The sequence below is a fragment of the Culex pipiens genome, chromosome 3 (assembly GCF_016801865.2).
Source record: "Culex pipiens pallens isolate TS chromosome 3, TS_CPP_V2, whole genome shotgun sequence".
Lineage (NCBI taxonomy): Eukaryota > Metazoa > Arthropoda > Insecta > Diptera > Culicidae > Culex > Culex pipiens.
The window spans coordinates 63,112,030-63,131,093 of record NC_068939.1 but is presented as its reverse complement, the minus strand read 5'-3'; the positions used below and the strand labels follow the sequence as shown (position 1 = coordinate 63,131,093).

General features: G+C 33.2%; 1 protein-coding gene across 23 annotated transcripts in view; it reads right to left on the bottom strand.

Moving 5' to 3' along the window:
* Positions 1–19,064, bottom strand: part of LOC120424318 (poly(rC)-binding protein 3) — a 335,864-nt gene that overhangs the window by 81,086 nt on the left and 235,714 nt on the right. For all 23 annotated transcript variants that reach the window (XR_008212383.1, XR_008212384.1, XM_052709564.1 and 20 more), the window contains one exon: positions 15,871–15,927. Coding sequence is in view for 21 of the 23 variants with exons in the window: in XM_052709564.1 (XP_052565524.1) it covers positions 15,871–15,927 (57 nt within the window). In the remaining 2 variants the exon portion in view is untranslated. The remainder of the gene's footprint in view (positions 1–15,870; positions 15,928–19,064) is intronic.

The following is a 19,064-nucleotide window of genomic DNA, read 5'->3' as shown; positions in this document are numbered from 1 at the left end:
AACACCCTAATATGCTTATTCAAAAAACTTATGGAAAAACGATTTATTTTTTGACGCAGTGAGGCCGTTGCAAATATTTTTTGAAGTTTTTGGCGGTTATATTTTTATTTATTTTTTTACATCAGCTTAACCACAGTGCCGCCAAACGCGCGAAAGAAAAACTTGAATAAGAACACAAAACAAACATTAAAACGGCGTAAAGATCCAACGGGAAAATTATGCAACAAAAAACTTCCGCACAGTGCTTGCTTGTGGTGACTTTGGCGATGGCGGCGTGAAAAACCCATATTTCTTGGCCACCAAGGACCCCCGCGGGACTCGTATTAACGGTGGTAGATGGGGAGAAGATTGCTTGTTTTTTGTGACTACTTGAGAGAAGATGCAACGCGACAACTTTTTATGGGATGCGGGTTTTTGTGGTGTGTTTTTCAAGTTTTACTGTTGTAACCTTTTTCGAAGAAAAAAAAAAAAACAAAGTTTCCAATAAATCATTCAAAAATTTAATCAATTCTCTCAAGCGATCCCAAGAACATTATTTATGGCTTGTATCAAGTGGCTAGTTTAGCAGGTACGTCGCAGTGTAATTTAATAGTCTCAGCCAGTTTCCGGTTACACGTCTCGTGGCAACCGATACTTTGATGATACAGTAGGAAGCTTCCGGCAAGGTGTCCATTACCGAGTAATTTTCTATGAGTAAGCACAACAACCTGGAGCAAGTGCAAGTAAACTTTATTATACCATCATTAATCATATCATTTGTAGAGCGTAGAACCCCGTTGGGAACAACTTCCGCCCAGGGAAAGGTGCCCCCTCACACTTATGGGGGTGGGTCTAGACCTTAACTGTTTCACACATGGTGCCGATGCAGGATGCTGATGACGTGGTGCACGGAGAAAATTTCATTAAATTTCTCTTCTGATTAATGTAAAAATTTAGTAATTGATTTGAAGAAATGTCTTTTCTATTTGTTCAAAGTTTTACAAGTACTTTTTTTGCATTGTGTTTTCTTTTTCCGTATACAGATTGCATCTCCGGAGATGGCAGTAAGTAGACAAAAAAATCACTTCCCATAACAGCAAGCTCATGAGTTTTTCCCTCACCACCTTTAAGGGGTATGGCCCAGAACTTCCTGGAAGCATGCTGCGCCGCTGCAAAATGGAGAGTAACGGGAAAATGTTCGAACCGACAGAAAAAAAAAAGAGCAACCAACTCCGTAGACTACAGTCCAAAGTCCCGGAGCATCCAAAGGAACACACAGTTACACGATGATAGTGGATACTTTTTTGCCGTCCCTCACTTCAAACTCAGTTTAGAACTTTTTCCTAGGCCGTACCGAACGACGCATCCCCGGGAAAAAAAAACTTTCTCCCTTGTTTTTACCCTCCCGGCTGGGATTTGTTTTTGCTGGAGAAAAGTTGAAAAAGCCAGGTACGTTCCAACTTGGAATGTTGAACTCGTGTGGCTTCTGAGCTGGACGGTTGCTATGTAATTGAATATTATTCCAAGCGAAATGTTTGGGAAGAGCAGCAGCATTTGTTTGGTTGCTCTTTGTTTGATGCTGTCAGACAGTGAAAAGATGTGGATGTTTTGATTTAAAAATAATCAAAATGTTATTGTGGAAACCTTAAATTATCTAAAAGCAACATACAAAAATATCACAAAAATATCTTTCTAGATTTGATGAGCATTTTATTTTACGAATAATTCGACACGAATATTTAAGGAGTTTGAATTATTCATTGGTTTTTCAAAAAGTATCATTCAGTAAGTGATTGATTGAAATACTCGATAGTAAGATTATGATTCTCGATTACAAATCTCGATCTACCATCAACAATTTAAGACTCACCTTCGAGAAAATACGATTGAAATTTACTATCGAGCAACCTCAAACGTGACTTCAGAAAAAAACGAGCAATAATTGAAATATAATTTTAACTCACGACAAAAACAATAAAAACAAGAGAAAAAATCAAGAAAAAATAAAGAAAATATGACATTTTTTTAACATCAAGTTTTTCAACCGGCAGCCTAAAAATAAGATTACATAAAAAAACAAATAAAACCCCCAAAAAAAGAAAGTTATCTGAAATGAATCTTAAAAAAAAGAAAACAATCAAAGAATTTCTAAACTAAGAAAAAGATCCAGAACAGAATTGAAATAGTCCAACTCTAACAATTTAAAAAAATTTAAAAACGAATAATTAAAAAAAATAACATTACAAAATGTAATAAACAATAAAATATGCAAGCTCAGATTTGTTTCCACAAATTAATAAGAAAATACAATTCATAAGGGTAATTCTCCGCCAACTCACACAGCAGTTGCCCCGACCCCTCTTCGATTTGCGTGAAACTTTGTCCTAAGGGGTAACTTTTGTCCCTGATCACGAATCCGAGGTCCGTTTTTTGATATCTCGTGACGGAGGGGCGGTACGACCCCTTCCATTTTTGAACATGTGAAAAAAGAGGTGTTTTTCAATAATTTGCAGCCTGAAACGGTGATGAGATAGAAATTTGGTGTCAAAGGGACTTTTGTGTAAAATTAGACGCCCGATTTGATGGCGTACTCAGAATTTCGAATAAACGTATTTTTCATCGAAAAAAACACTAAAAAAGTTTTAAAAATTCTCCCATTTTCCGTTACTCGACTGTAAAATTTTTTGGAACATGTCATTTTATGGGAAATTTAATGTACTTTTCGAATCTACATTGTCCCAGAAGGGTCATTTTTTCATTTAGAACAAAATTTTTCATTTTAAAATTTCGTGTTTTTTCTAACTTTGCAGGGTTATTTTTTAGAGTGTAACAATGTTCTACAAAGTTGTAGAGCAGACAATTACACAAATTTTGATATATAGACATAAGGGGTTTGCTAATAAACATCACGAGTTATCGCGATTCTACGAAAAAAAAGTTTTGAAAACGTTGGTCGTCATCGATCATGGCCATTCATGGTCACCCGCGAAAGAAACGGACGACGAAACAAAGAGAAACGAAAAAGTAACTTTTTCAAAACTTTTTTTCGTAAAATCGCGATAACTCGTGATGTTTATTAGCAAACCCCTTATGTCTATATATCAAAATGCTCTACAACTTTGTAGAACATTGTTACACTCTAAAAAATAACCCTGCAAAGTTAGAAAAAACACGAAATTTTAAAATGAAAAATTTTGTTCTAAATGAAAAAATGACCCTTCTGGGACAATGTAGATTCGAAAAGTACATTAAATTTCCCATAAAATGACATGTTCCAAAATTTTTTACAGTCGAGTAACGGAAAATGGGAGAATTTTTAAAACTTTTTTAGTGTTTTTTTCGATGAAAAATACGTTTATTCGGAATTCTGAGTACGCCATCAAATCGGGCGTCTAATTTTACATAAAAGTCCCTTTGACACCAAATTTCTATCTCATCACCGTTTCAGGCTGCAAATTGTTGAAAAACACCTCTTTTTTCGCATGTTAAAAAATGGAAGGGGTCGTACCGCCCCTCCGTCACGAGATATCAAAAAACGGACCTCGGTTTCGTGATCAGGGACAAAAGTTACCCCTTAGGACAAAGTTTCACGCAAATCGAAGAGGGGTCGGGGCAACTTTTCCCGATTTCGTGTGAGTTGGTAGAGAATTACCCATAATCAAGAAAAAAAAACTATATATTTAAAATTACTTTTTTTAATAATAAGTTTTTCAACCGGCAAGGCGAAAGAAAGTAGAAATTTTAAAAAATTTAAAAAACACAACAATTTCAAAATCAATTAATTTTAGATATGAATCTTAAAAAAATAGAATTTCTAAAATTAGAAAAAGAATTGAAAGAATCCAACTCAAATAATTTAAAAACAAAATTAACATTAACATTAAAAAATATCATAAACAATTAAATATGCGGGCTCGGATTTTTTTTAATTAAGCAAAAAAACTAGAACGTTAAAGATAAAACACTCTGTGGTATTAAAATTGAAACAAAGGGACAGTTAAAAAAATCTTGAATTCAAAATTTTACATTCTCAAATACTCAAATATTCAATGGTCCCATGACTAATTTTCTCAATTTTATGTTAACACTTCAAAATTCTAAGAGTGAACATTTACATTTTAATATTGAGGAATGTTTGATATTTTTTTTTAAATATTGTACACCTTTGAAAATGATTTTTTTTTTAAATTGTTTCAACAGTTGAATGCATCATTTTATGATATATTTTTTAAATTTTTCATACTTTTCAAAATTTTAGACGGTTGATTATTTCAATCTTTAATTTTAAATTCTTGAGTTTTAAAATTTTGCTGTATAAAAAACTAAAATAAAAAAAGCATGTTTCGATTTTTTTTCTAAAATAAAAAATAAGAAAAAAAACTACGAAAAAAAACAAAAAAAAATTTAAACGCTAAAAAAACAAATTCAATATTTTAAAATCCTACCATAAATTGTTTTGAACTTATTTTTAATTTTTAATTTATTTCTTTTCTAGAATTTGTAATCTTCTACATTTTAATATTTTCTTTATAAATTATTTATATCCCTAAATTTAATTTATTTTATTTTCTTAAATGTTTAAATGTCCAAATTTCATGATGAATGTTTTTGAATTTTAAGAACTTTTCTTTGAAAAAAAAGGTTTATTTTATTATGATTTGAGTCTTTAATGTTTATTGTTTGAATTTTACAATTTGAAGATTTCGGATAACACATTTTTAAACTCTATTTAAGAATTGCAAATGCCTTTATAAAAAAAAATTGTAATATTGAATTGTAAAAATTGACATTTTCAGAAATTTTTTAAACTTTGGAAAGTATAATTTGTGTATTATTAGAATCTTTAATTTTTATGTTTTAAATTTTAAAATGTCTAGAGCTCTTTTCTTTTAAAAAAGGTCCTATTAGATATCATTTTTCATATGTTTATAGGTTTTTCATTTAATATATAAAAAATCAAAAAAGGAATGTTTTTTTTCTAAAAAATTAAAATTAAAGATCAAGCTATGAAACAAAACAAGAATTTCAAAACTCTTAAATGTGGGATAGTGAAAAATATCAAAAACAAATAAATGCTTTCAAAAGCCCATAACTGATCTTTTTTAATTCAACGTTAAGGAATATTTGCATGTTGGTTTTTAATTTGTATGCCTTTAAATTATTTTCTTAAATTGTGATGGCAAAGTTTGATAAAAATTCATTAGAATTTTTTTAAACTTTTGAATTTGTTGAAGATTATTTTTTCAAGTTTGATTTTTTTGTTTTTAAAATTATAGAAAATAAGGATTGCCAATACAAAAAATTGTTAAGCTCTAAAGTATTTTTTTGATTTTTGAGTTTTTGAATTCTTGAATTTCTGAATCTAAAAATAAAAAAAATGGACTTTAAGAATTTTGAACTATTAGAATTTAAAAAATTTAGAATTTCAAGATTTAAGTTTCTTTACCATCAATATAATATGATAGTGATATTTTTTATATTTTTTCGATTTTTTGACTTTTGGTTTTTTAAATGTTCTTATGTCAGAATTTTTGGAAAGAATTATAGAATGATGATAAATTTCTTAATTCATGAATTTTTAGAATTTTTGGGGAAAAATTGGATTTAAGAATCTTTGAATTAAGGAGTAGGATACTATAATTTAAAATCGAGGATAAGGATATTACGATCGATTTTGATAAATACCACGTATAATTTGAGTCAAACGTTGATAAAGTGTTCAACAATGACCAAACGTAATATAAAAGTGTTTAGATATCACTAAGTGTAAATATTAGGTGTTCGGCGCCCTCTCCCCGTGCCATACCTTCACACTTAGGAGACCCGGGAGGCGGAGTTTTGTCGCAAAAAGAACGATACACGCCTGTGGATCCGTAGACGAAACCGCAAGGTTTAAGAGGGCCACATTATAAGGTGTTACGTCGATTCCGTTTTTAGATATCACTTTTCTTCCAGTCTGAACCAAATGATTGTCAAAAAAACTTTTTGAATGGCTGATTTGAAGTATTCTATTTATTATTGTGCTTGAATATGACTCTCATAATTAGTTTCATCATTAAACCTGATTTAACAAAATATTTCAAAAAAGGATAAAAATTAACACAGGTTTAACGATTTATTCATCATTTGTTTAGTATGCCACGCTAAACGCTTTTTTTCCTCGAAGTAAAAAAATATTTTAAATTACTTGAAAGGTCCAAGATGACGGATGACGGATGCAGGTCATCAATTTTTTTTAATCTAGATCCAAATTGTACGAATTCTGATGAATTGAAAATGCAATAAAAAAAATGTGTTACTCAAAATTGCAAAACAGTGAAAAGGCATTACATATTCAACAAAAAGTAAAAACTCTCACCCGAAATGAATTTTTAAAACTGTTCCAACATTCCCCTCTCCCCCCCCCCAAACTGCCAATCAGGTCGATGCACCTGGGGGGAAGGAAGCTATCGATTACCTGACAGAACGCCGACACGGGCACGTAACGTGCGCACAAAACTTTGGCGCGCGCGCTCGAGATATCAAAGCAAACTTCTCCCTTCAAACGTCAGTCAACGGCCCTCCCACTCCCACCCAAAAAGAAAAAGTATCAAAATCATTTTTCTTCTCTTCTCTCGCTCATCAATGTGTTCGGCCGTGACAGTTTACGCCACCGCCGCTTATTGATGGAAAATACAATTAACGAAGTGGTTAAGAAGGGAAAAGTTTTTCGTTCGATTTTTTTTCCCTCCCAGCCCGGAACGTCATTCAGGTTAAACTTTTGCTTGAGTGCTGCGCTGCTTATGAAGGTACTGAGTACTTTTTGGGCACAGTTACAATGTTATGATTTCATATTTCAGTGAACATCGCTGATTTTTCAAACATTTTTCCCACTGTGCACGCCGTTACGTGGCGAAGAAGGCTGCAAATGAAAATTAATATTTCGATAAACGTCTTATTTCCCCTCTCCCAGGACACCAACCTCGCCGCCGTCATTTTCAGCCCAGGTTGACTGGCGGAACAAAAGGCGGACGAAGGATTCTTTTTCTGCTTTTTGTTCCGAAGAAAAGGACGACGAAATCGAGTTGCCGCAGCTGCCGGTTCTGAAAGGATGCGATAGTTGAGTCTGCTGCTCCTGGTGGTTGAATGGGAAAACTTTCACGTCTTCTAATTAGTGGTTTCGTAGCGTACCGATTGTTGCTGCCCTCTTTTGCAGGAATCACTGCCAGCGGAGTACGAAGTTTGGCGCTGTCAAGCTGGTGGAGGAAATGTGGAGTTAAATTTTTGGTTCAAAAGTAATTTTTACTGGTGATTTTTATTTTCTTCAAATAATGCATTTCAATTTCAGTGAATACAGACTTGAAGACAACCCCAGGGGATTTTCCTGAACATAGATTAAATTTCCAAAGCAAGAATAGTTTAAAGTAAGCAATGCCAAGGGCATTGGTTTACCATCATAATTTGCATAAACTAGCGATCGGAGGAAATCCTGTCAGGCTGAGTGTCAGCAGTAGAACAATAACGAAAGCTGATACTCAACAAATTGTGTTGTTATTGACACCACCCACATATCGGCACTGTTATGCTATCTTGCCACATGATGATTTTGGAAATATCAATTTAAAGAAAATTATTTTCACCTTTAACACATCTCTACACTTTTGAAGTTGATGTCAGTAAAAGTTTCGGTTTCGTAAAAGTATGATAGATTTGGACTCTCTAAACACGATCCAATCGACAGAATTGAATGTTAGTGAATTTTCTGTCAACAAATTAAATTGTAACTTTCAGGTATGTGCGCATGGTTGCTTAAGATGATTTCTTACAATTTGTACCCGAAATTTACAATTTTATTTACTAGCAGGAAATGCACTTAAATTAATTTCTGCCATTTGGAGCATGTTCAGGGAGCCCAAATCTATCATACCTTGACAAAACTGAAGCGTTTACTGACATCAACTTCAAAAATCTCGAGTTTTGTAACGCTTAACTGGCATTTTAAAATTTATTTTTTATTTTTTCTATGCCATCATGATCTTGTTTGAGTTGTCGGAAAATTTTATTTGTTTCATGTTTTTCTACTATGATTTTTTGAATTTTCTGTTGAATATTTTTGTTTGCTTTTTTGATCGTTATGAGCGTATTCTGCATTTTTTTAATCGCTATATTTTGCCTATGAGCAATTCCAACTCAAATCAGGAATTTTTCTGGTACTTCTGTACCCGACCCTCTCCGATTTCAATGAAACTTTGTTGACATGTTATCCTAGGCCTATATAAGCCATTTTTGTGTATATTGAGCCAATTGTACTCGAGAATAACATTTGAGAAGGTCGTAAGTCATTAAACTATTTATGTTTTTTGTTATTTAATAAATACTGTACCTCGAAGCCGTTGCACCGTACCAAAAAGTGGTCAAAGACAAACTTGTAGGAAATTAAACGGGTTTTATGAAAAAATACACTGAAACAAAAATACACTCCACTTCTATGACATTCTTAGATTTTTAAGTTTAAAAGTCAAATTTTAAAATGATGTCACGATTTTTTTTTCGTTCAAAATTTTTGAGGAAACAGCCTAAGATGTTACAATAAGACTGACGGAAAATGCAGGATAATATGTCTCTCTTGAAAAAATACAAAAATCAATTATTAAAACTGTTTTTATGAAAAGATGGCTAATTTTTTTTAAACCAATAGTAGGAATCGATTAGCCAGAAAATTTTTCGTCAGTCTTTTTGTAACATTTTAGGCTGTTTTCTCAAAAAAATTGACGTAAAAAAATCGTAACATCACCTTAAAATTTGACTTTCAAACATCATGCATCATATCAAGAAGTGGACAAAGACAAACTTGTAGGAAATTTGACGGGCTTTAAAAAAAATACAAAAAATGCACTGAAATAAAAATACACGCCACTTCTATGCGATTTTTTTGATTCTTAAGTTTCAAAGTCAAATTTTAAGGTGATGTCACGATTTTTTTTCACTCAAATTTTTTAAAGAAATAGGCTAAGATGTTACAAAAAGACTGACGGAAAATGCAGGATGGTATGTCTCTCTTGAAAAAATACAAAAATCATTTACTAAAACAGTTTTTTTTTATGAAAAGTAATCTAATTTTTTTAACCGATAGTGGGAATCGATTCGCCAGACAATTTTTCGTCAGTTTTTTTGTAACATTTTAGGCTGTTTACTCAAAAATTTTGAACGAAAAAAGAATCGTGACATCACCCTAAAATTTGACATTCAAACTTAAAAGTCAAAAAATCTTATAGAAGTGGCGTGTATTTTTATTTCAGTGTATTTTTTTCAGAAAGACAATTTCCTACAAGTTTGTCTTTGACCACTTTTTGATACGATGCAACGGCTTCGAGGTACAGTTGTTTTTAAATTGCAAAGTACAAATAAACATACGCCCTTCTCAAATGTTATTTTCTAGTCCAATTGGCTCCATATACACAAAAATGGCTTATATAGGCCTAGGATAACATGTCTACAAAGTTTCATTGAAATCGAAGAGGGTCGGTTTCTACATAATATTGTATTAAAAAAAAAGATTTTCTAGAATGTATTTTTCTCTAAACTTTTGGAAAATAAAACATTTTTGAAGGAGATATGGTTGTACAGGTAAATTCTGATAAAATAAGTTAATATTTTTTGACAAAAAAGACAGCTCTGAAAGTGAGGACTTGGAGCAAATTTTACAGTAATCTAACTAGTAAAAAAAAAATCAACAGATCTTCTTGAGTGAAAAATTCTCCTGAAACAATTGCTAGTCTTGTAAATTTTTTGAAGATTCGGAAAATAAATCAAAATTTACAAGAATCTGTTTTTAACTGATAAAAACGAGAATTTACTTTAAAAACATTTCAAAAAAGGTCTATATCTCGTGACAGTGTTGTCAGATATTCCTTTAGAAAAAAAAACTCCAGAATTCGATGAATATCTATCCAACAATGCTCAAACAGTTGAATGGTTTGAATTTTCTAGACACGGCAATAAAAGTGGCGATTTTTCGTGAAAGTGTTGCCAAATTTTCAACCATGAATCATGTACAAAATGATAGCTTTCAAAATAATAATGGTAAAAATTTAAACACCTGACACTGAAAAATCTATAAATCATACTGAAGTCATGAAAATGTTGCCATCTCTCCGAAAATATTTCCAAAAATTCCATCTTGAAAATTATTCCTTCAAAATGGTTCCTGGCAGCCATGCCAGATATACAGATAAATCTTTTAAAAATCACAAAAATCTGGGTATACAGATTTTTTTTTTAAATGAGTTAATTTAAAAATTGCAATAATTTAGTAATTGAGTTATGCTTAAATATGATTAAAAAGCTTCAATCTGCTGCTAATAATTAAAAAAAAAGTTCTGTGGCTTGGAATTTGACTTGATACAGATAAAATAAAGATTTATTTTTAAGAAATAATCTGGCATCGTTGAGTTCTTGATGTCTTCAGAAAGTTGTTCCAAGTGTAAAGGGTGGTTCACGATTAGGGTGTTTCAGAAAACCTAACATTCCAAGAATATTTTTGGGATTTTTTCTCTTCTACAAAGTTGTTGGGCGCGCCAAATCAAGCAATTTTTACGAAGATACCAACATTTTGTCTAAAAATGTACGCCTTCTACGACTAATTCTTTCCAAAGCATCAGAGCAAACCATCAAAAATCAGTTTTATGATTGTGGAAATTTGGGGTTGAGGTAAAAAAAAGTGATGTTCCTCAGAATATAGCCAAATTTCCAAAAAAAAAAACTTTATTTGTGATATTCCGGGTTTTTATAAGTTTTTTTTAAGAATTATTTTAAATTAAACTTAGAAAATAATGTAAAATCCGTTTTCAACTAATTTAAGGATTTTTTTTGGGAGTATGGTCGTTGCAACTATTTTTCAAAGTTAATGTCGCCCTCGCAAGTGTGAACAAGTGTCTGCAAAATCATGAAATGATAGGAGATGGTGGAATAAGCCAAATACTACCAAAAACAAAGATAAACTGAACATGACAAATGACAAATAAAGCAACTAAAAATGAACAAGAAAATTATAATACAAGAAAAGTTTTTCGTAGAACAAATGATGCTCAAAATACCTCCTGAACAAGGGAAAAATAAAAAAAAAATCGAAAGAATTATTTGAGTGTTAAACAAAATTGGTAAAGTGTTAGCTAAAATAAAAGTGAAGCGGCTATGAAAAAAATTTCTGCTTTCGCTAAATCGGCTGATATTTAATTTATTTCATCAATTTATTTCATGATTGTTTATGAATTAATGTGTAGTTACAAGGATCTCCAAAACACTGTATTCTGCCATTAGTTAGGACAATTATCTTTTGATTAGTATGACAAATAAACATTAATTGAATTGATTAAAAAATGTTGCCTTGCGGAATAAAAGAAATTTTCTAACAAAAAATTTTGGTAGTAGAGGGGTAATCACCAGAAATAATCTTACTAAGGTTATTTAAGCAAGAACAGTCAGTGAAAAGTTAGTTTTACCATAGAAATTCATCTAAACATAAAAAAATATTGTTGGTGTAATTAGTATTAGAATTAACAACACCCACCCTGCAAAAATCCTAAAAATCAACTTTTTTTATTTATGTGATTTAAAAAAAACATCAAAAAATCAACCAAGACAAGATAGCTCAACTTTAGTTCGTCAAGATTCCGCTTCCGCCCAACGTCCGTTGATTGTTTGGCATAACGGAATCGAGCCTGTCGGATTGAGGCTGCCAAGCTGTCAGTCAATCTCATTCTCTCGCAAGTGCATCCAGTGGGAGCGTTGTTTCGCTGGATATAATACTGAGAAGAGATCCGGAGGCTGATTTCTAGGATACGTTTAAGCCATTTCTTAGCATCAATTTGAGGTTTGTTTAAGGGTTCCAATAACAGTTTCCTTCTCAACATTCCATGCAATACACGTGACAAGCAAAATAGAACATCTGACTATATCAAGTGGCGGCTCTCGCGTATGTATGATACATCCAAACATCTCTAAATAAATAAACACGATTGCTTGGAAAACCGGCACCGACAGCGGAAAATCCGACCTTCACCAACCGCGGCGAAGCCAATCATCAATCACGACACGACTTCTTCTAGCTGAGCGGAGCATGTTGTTCACTGTTCTACGATGCACCCAAATTTGAACTGAATTCAGTTTGTCAGAAATTCTTTAAGCGGCAAATTGTAGCATTCGATGTCAGAGATCTTCGCTTCGGGTGTATGATGAAGTTGTGTATCTAGATGTATTGACAAGCTGCTGGGAGAAAACTACTCAATTCGTTCCGCCCAAAAGTCTCGCGTGTGCGTGAAAAGCACACGCGGAACGTGTTGATGAGCTGCAAACGTAGTGCCCGAGTGTAGAGAACAAACATGCAGAGTTGGGTGGCGTTAGAAACAGCATATTATGAGTCAGCAACACATATGCGTGGGTGCAGATGTTGGCGGGTGAGGTTGTTTGTCTTTTGAAGTTTTTGGGATTCTTTCTTTTTGTAAGTTTATTTATGTTTATCGATCAAAATAAAGGAACCCTTCTTAATAGGATTTATGACAAACTAAAGATATAATTTTCTAACTCAGACACAACAAAAAACTCATTCCAAAAACATGTAGCTATGTAAAAAAATAGCAATCCCCCACTCAAAAGACCAAGTCCAAGTGTAGTCAAGAATGTTCTTTCTCCAATTCCATCGTACCAACAACAACAACAAAAAGTTATGACTTTCACACACGATTGTACAATCTAGCAGCAATATCTGCGAACTGAAACTCGTTGTTATGCTGCTGCCAATCACACTAGCTTTCCACTTTCAACTCCAGTTCGATCCCCGACAAAGTCGAGCAAAGAATCCTGGTACTCCGGCACGTGCTCGACGAAACGATACACGGCTTGGCATCAGGCGTCAAAGTCAGTAGTACCTACCAAGACGAGGTAGTTTATCGGAACAACATCTCCATACCAATATCCGTGGATGACGACGGGCGGCATCGATGTGCAAAAATCTCCGAAAGGAAAACAACGGAGAGCAAACTTGGAGTGTTCTAAGGAAATTTGACTTGATTTTTGTTGAACTTTTAAATACAATTTATTTTACAAATTTCTATAATATTTACAATAATTGACGAAGGTTGTAATTTCTTAAATGTGGCCAATTTTGTCCGAAAGATTCGCAATATAAAAATAGTGACTTTGAAAAAATATAGAACACAAAAAAATGATAAAGTTAAAAATTGGGAGTTAGGACATTTTCAATAAAAAAATTACTTTTTGGAAATTATTGAAGATAGTTTTGAAAGCTCTAGTTTTGAAAAGTTCATTTTCAATTTCTTGTCGACCATATGGTAGAAAATAAATGTGTTTTGGCCTTTTCAAATGTTAAAGCTGACTTGAAAATTTTAAAATACTTGAAAATATTTGAGAGATTCATGATATTTTTTTTCATTTAAAAGTTATCTTCACAAAAAATTACAGATTATTTTGGTAATGTAGAGAAAACCTAATTTTTCTAGTGTAACCGTTGCAACCATTGCACAGTGGTCCAGATCGCAAAATTAGGCGGAAAATAGATTTTACCGAAAAATTGAGAAGTTTTGTAGCTTTGATGTCTTCAGAAGAGTTCTTGCAAATGAGAAGAGGCAACTTTTGGTTTGTCTGAAAATTAGGGTGGTTCACTATTAGGGTGATTTTGACAATTTTACTATTCAGGAATATTCTTGCCAGCAACATTGCCGAAGACATCAAAATTTTATCTCGTAATCTACGCTTTCTACGACCAAATTTAGAGAAAACATCTGAGCAAACCTGCTGAGCCTAGCAATTCAGGGTTAAATTTTAGAGAAATGTGATCGATATCGACATCGATATTTTGAAACTTTGGTTCAATTGTGAGGGCAAATTCAGATTCAACGGGAAAAATTACACGAAAAACGTTACTTAATCCACCTTTAGGTGGTTGGTGCCTTCCTCACATTCATAAAGTGAATGCACTACACAGCGTATAAATAACACTTAATTTATCAAAATATCTGAGATCAGGCCTCAAAAAAATTGTATTGAAAACACTAAAGTACTTATAACATTTGATAGGGTTGTCAGATCATCAATCTTTTGGGCTTGTTGGATAGGTCTTTTGATTACCTATCCAACTATATAGATCCGGACAACTTTTTCATCAAAATATTTGAGATCCGGCCTCAAAAAAGTGTATAAATAACACTTAAGTGCTCATAACATTTGATAGGGTTGTCAGATCTTCAATTTTTTTAACGCGTTGGAAAGGTCTTTCAAATACCTTTCTAACAATATAAAGCATGACGGATTTTCTTGCAAAAACCACCCTTTTTACAATTCCGAAGTTTAGCTAAAACCGTTTTTTAGCATAACTTTTGAAGTAATTTTCTAAACTTCATAATATTAACTAGGGTCTTGTGGGACCTCAAGACGAATCGAATGAGACCAAAACAGTCTAAATCGGTTCAGCTAGTCCGGAGATAATCAAGTGCATATTTTTGGGTGCACGGACTCACATCCAGACACACGCACAGACATTTGTTCAGAACTTCATTCTGAGTCGATAGGTATACATGAAGGTGGGTCTAGGAGTTCGAAAAAAGAAGTTCATTTTTCGAGTAATTTTATAGCCTTTCCTCATTGAGGTGAGAAAGGCAAAACAAGTAGCTGGACATTTTTTTAATTTCGTTAGAGTGGTCCCATACACCTTTTCCTTGAAAATTGGACATTTTCAAATAAATATATCCCGAGTTTAAAGAAAAACAACCCTGAGATTATGTCAGCGTGTGTAGTGTTGAATCTCGAATGCAACCTGGCGCTTGAAATTTGGCATGCGCCTTTTCGAGATATTTAAGTTTTAAATTTGTATCTTTTTGACCTTAAAATAGCTGTAACTTTTGACTTTAAAGTCCAAATCGACTTGTCAAAACATAAAAATGTGTATTTTTAGAGCTCTAAAAGTGCCCCAAATATCACTTTTCTCTAAAAAATAACCCTAAGTTGTTACGTTCAAATAACCGATTTTTGAAGGTTTGCTCAGATGCTTTCTCTAAATTTGGTCGTAGAAGGCGTAGAATACGAGGTAAAATGTTGGTGTCTAGGAAAAAGTTGCTTTGCAAGCTAAACAACTTTCTAGAAGACAAAAAAATCCGAAAAATATTCCGTAAAAGTTAGATTTTCAAAATTACCCTAACAACGAACCACTCTTATTTTCAATCAAGCCAAAAGTTGCCCCTTCTCAACAACTCTTCTGAAGACACCAAAGCTTTAAAATGTCACCAAATTTATAAATTTTCGTAAAGCCCTGTAAAAACATATAATTAGATAACGGCTTAAGTTCTTTTTTCAAAATAAAATTCAATGAATATTAATTATCATTGAGTTAAAGGCCATTATAAATGATGGATTAATGACAGGTACTTTAAGGAACCCCCGAAATATATATATAATATATCGCATTCACAGTATCTATAGGGAAGGAAGGATGCGTGGACATACCGTACCAAACGCTCCAAAACAATAAGAAAAGCTAATGAAATGAAATAAGGTGCAATTTTTCAAAACTCTTGGAAGAGCGATTTGAAGCTTTCAAAATTACAGAGATTCTGAAAAAGTACGAGAGAAGGGCTACGGCGTACGTAAAGAATTGGGAAAGGAGCAATTTTTAAGCAGCAACTTGTCTAAACAGAGACACTGTAAACGACGAGGACGACGTGGCAGGTTTCGAAGGATCTCGGTGTGCCGTACCGAGAGCAAGTGACATTCCGTGACGACACCGGGCCGTGTACGTGCCTGCCTGGCAATCTCCGCCCCAGCAATGTTTGCAGACGAGTTTGAAGGGGTGGCGGTTGCCAGTCATGCAAGTGGAAGGAAGGAACCGGAGAAAACACTTACCTCTTCCCGGAACCGTTTGACGATTTCTCCTTTTTTGCCAATTATGCTTCCGACTTCCTGCAAAGAGAGAACGAAAAAAAAAACAAGAATGAATGGAAAAGTTGTGAAAAGCTTGTTTGCGAAGAACAACTTCCAGCTTTGAACGAGTAATGGCAAAACAGATAATAATCTCGGCAAATCGTACCGCCACTTTGGAGGGAAAAGGAAGTTTGCTCAAGTGGTGGTATCGCTACTCGTACCTCCACGTGGGACTCCACGCTCATCAGTGTCGGGGTTTATTGCCCACGTGTTGCCGCTCGGTACGTCGGCTGCATGATTAATTATAGCCCCGCTGAACCGCACAAAAACAATCGATTCCGAACGGCGGCGGCGCTAAGTGGATCCGGGAGATCTACTTCCCGGACAGAGATACCACCATCGCGGGAAAGTTGATTAATTGGGGACTACTGGTCGGAAGTGATACGGCTAGGCTGGGGAAACGATTCATTACAATACATGGTAGAATGTGGACGTCAACTGGCAACAGTTGTACATGAGGACTGGACGCAGCTGTTTCGGGGATTTCAATCTGTCTGGAGAATTGGGTAAGGTACCCAGAAATGACTACTAATAACTTAAATTAATTGTATATCCGAACAAAAATACAAAAATACAAAAATACAAAAATACAAAAATACAAAAATACAAAAATACAAAAATACAAAAATACAAAAATACAAAAATACAAAAATACAAAAATACAAAAATACAAAAATACAAAAATACAAAAATACAAAAATACAAAAATACAAAAATACAAAAATACAAAAATACAAAAATACAAAAATACAAAAATACAAAAATACAAAAATACAAAAATACAAAAATACAAAAATACAAAAATACAAAAATACAAAAATACAAAAATACAAAAATACAAAAATACAAAAATACAAAAATACAAAAATACAAAAATACAAAAATACAAAAATACAAAAATACAAAAATACAAAAATACAAAAATACAAAAATACAAAAATACAAAAATACAAAAATACAAAAATACAAAAATACAAAAATACAAAAATACAAAAATACAAAAATACAAAAATACAAAAATACAAAAATACAAAAATACAAAAATACAAAAATACAAAAATACAAAAATACAAAAATACAAAAATACAAAAATACAAAAATACAAAAATACAAAAATACAAAAATACAAAAATACAAAAATACAAAAATGCAAAAATACAAAAATACAAAAATACAAAAATACAAAAATGCAAAAATACAAAAATACAAAAATACAAAAATACAAAAATACAAAAATACAAAAATACAAAAATACAAAAATACAAAAATACAAAAATACAAAAATACAAAAATACAAAAATACAAAAATACAAAAATACAAAAATACAAAAATACAAAAATACAAAAATACAAAAATACAAAAATACAAAAATACAAAAATACAAAAATACAAAAATACAAAAATACAAAAATACAAAAATACAAAAATACAAAAATACAAAAATACAAAAACACACAAATACAAAAATACAAAAATACAAAAATACAAAAATACAAAAATACAAAAATACAAAAATACAAAAATACAAAAATACAAAAATACAAAAATACAAAAATACAAAAATACAAAAATACAAAAATACAAAAATACAAAAATACAAAAATACAAAAATACAAAAATACAAAAACACAAAAATAAAAAAAATGTAGAAATTCAAAAAAAAATCATTGGGAGACTCATCCCTTAACGTTCTTCCCTCAAAAGATTGAAACAAATGTTCACACCCTGCAGCGATGCTCCTGTTAAGGAGGTTACATTTCTCTTAAGTGAGCACTAATGGCTCGCTGGGGGTTCGAAGGGACGTTCCTGAAAATGGTAACAAATTTTGCATCCCTCTTATTTTTTATGATGCTGCTGGGGTTTTGTTTGCCTTGGTAGGTTGGGCTAAAAGCCAAATAATGTTTCACCCCCATGTAATGTTAAGGTAACATCCCACAAAAAAGAAGGTAAAAATGTTTCAATTAGGCATTCATCCACGATGTTCGCGTTTGTTTGAACAGTAGGGCGTTTTCCAGCCCCAGTTTTCTTTCTCAGGTGGGAAAATTGCCCGTGTAAATCTTTTTAATTAGCAATTATGGAGGGTGTTTCGTAAAACCAAATGGGTTGACAACGGACAAAGTTGTCGCTAATGTCGCCACTACAAGATGATCACTTGCGATCCCATTTCTGAAAGACATTAAAGGTCGCTAATGGTGCCTCCGAGAACGCGGCTCTTTCGCGTTCGAAAATTCCTCCGCGACATTAAATGTCACACAATCCAACGTCCCTAAATCTGCTCAAAATGCTAAAGAGACAAAACAAGATTAAAATTCTTAACTAAAAACTACACACAAACACACAATATAACAAATGAACTGTTTTCCCTAAATCTAGACGAAACATTCTCCTCCCTTTCTCGCGCGCCGCGATCCATTTAATCTCGGGTCTCATTTAATCCCGGCGGTCGAAAAGAAATCTTATTTTCTGCACTTTGACTTGCATGCGACGCGATTTCCTCAAGATCTATGCACGCTGCAGCATCCGTCTGAGCGTCATCTTCAACAGCCATCAAGCCATGGATGCCACCGTTTGCAGTCATTCTGGCAACCCTGCCCCGGCACCTGTTCCGTCGTCGGCAAAGATCAGCAATTAAAATAATAGTTTCATGAAGCTCTCGAAGCGTTGTTGATTCATTTATAACATTTCAGCGCACTTGCTGCTCCTCTTTTTTCAGCTTTATGTGCAAAAAGTGAGCACCCGGATTGTTGTCCCCTCTCTCTCCGGGGGTTGAACCCGTGATTTACGCCGTCTATTATTAATGGCTCATTACCGGATCGTCTTTCCCGGCACCGTTGTTGTTCTTTGGTCTGCTTAGGGGAGGGGAGGGATCGCACTCTGAAGAGATGACGTGCCCCTTTCTTTCATCTCGTTCGTGACAATTCAACGGCTCTTCCTTGTGTGGAGTTGGCACGAGTTCACCGAATGACGGATAGTCGAAAATGTTAAAGGATTTTTTGGTTCAAAATATCATCTAAAGGTGAAACGGGACGCCAGTTCTTGGACAACTTCTGTTCAAACTAAATCAATTTATGAACTCCAATATGTCTTGCTATCTTCATATTTATCGACTGCAACA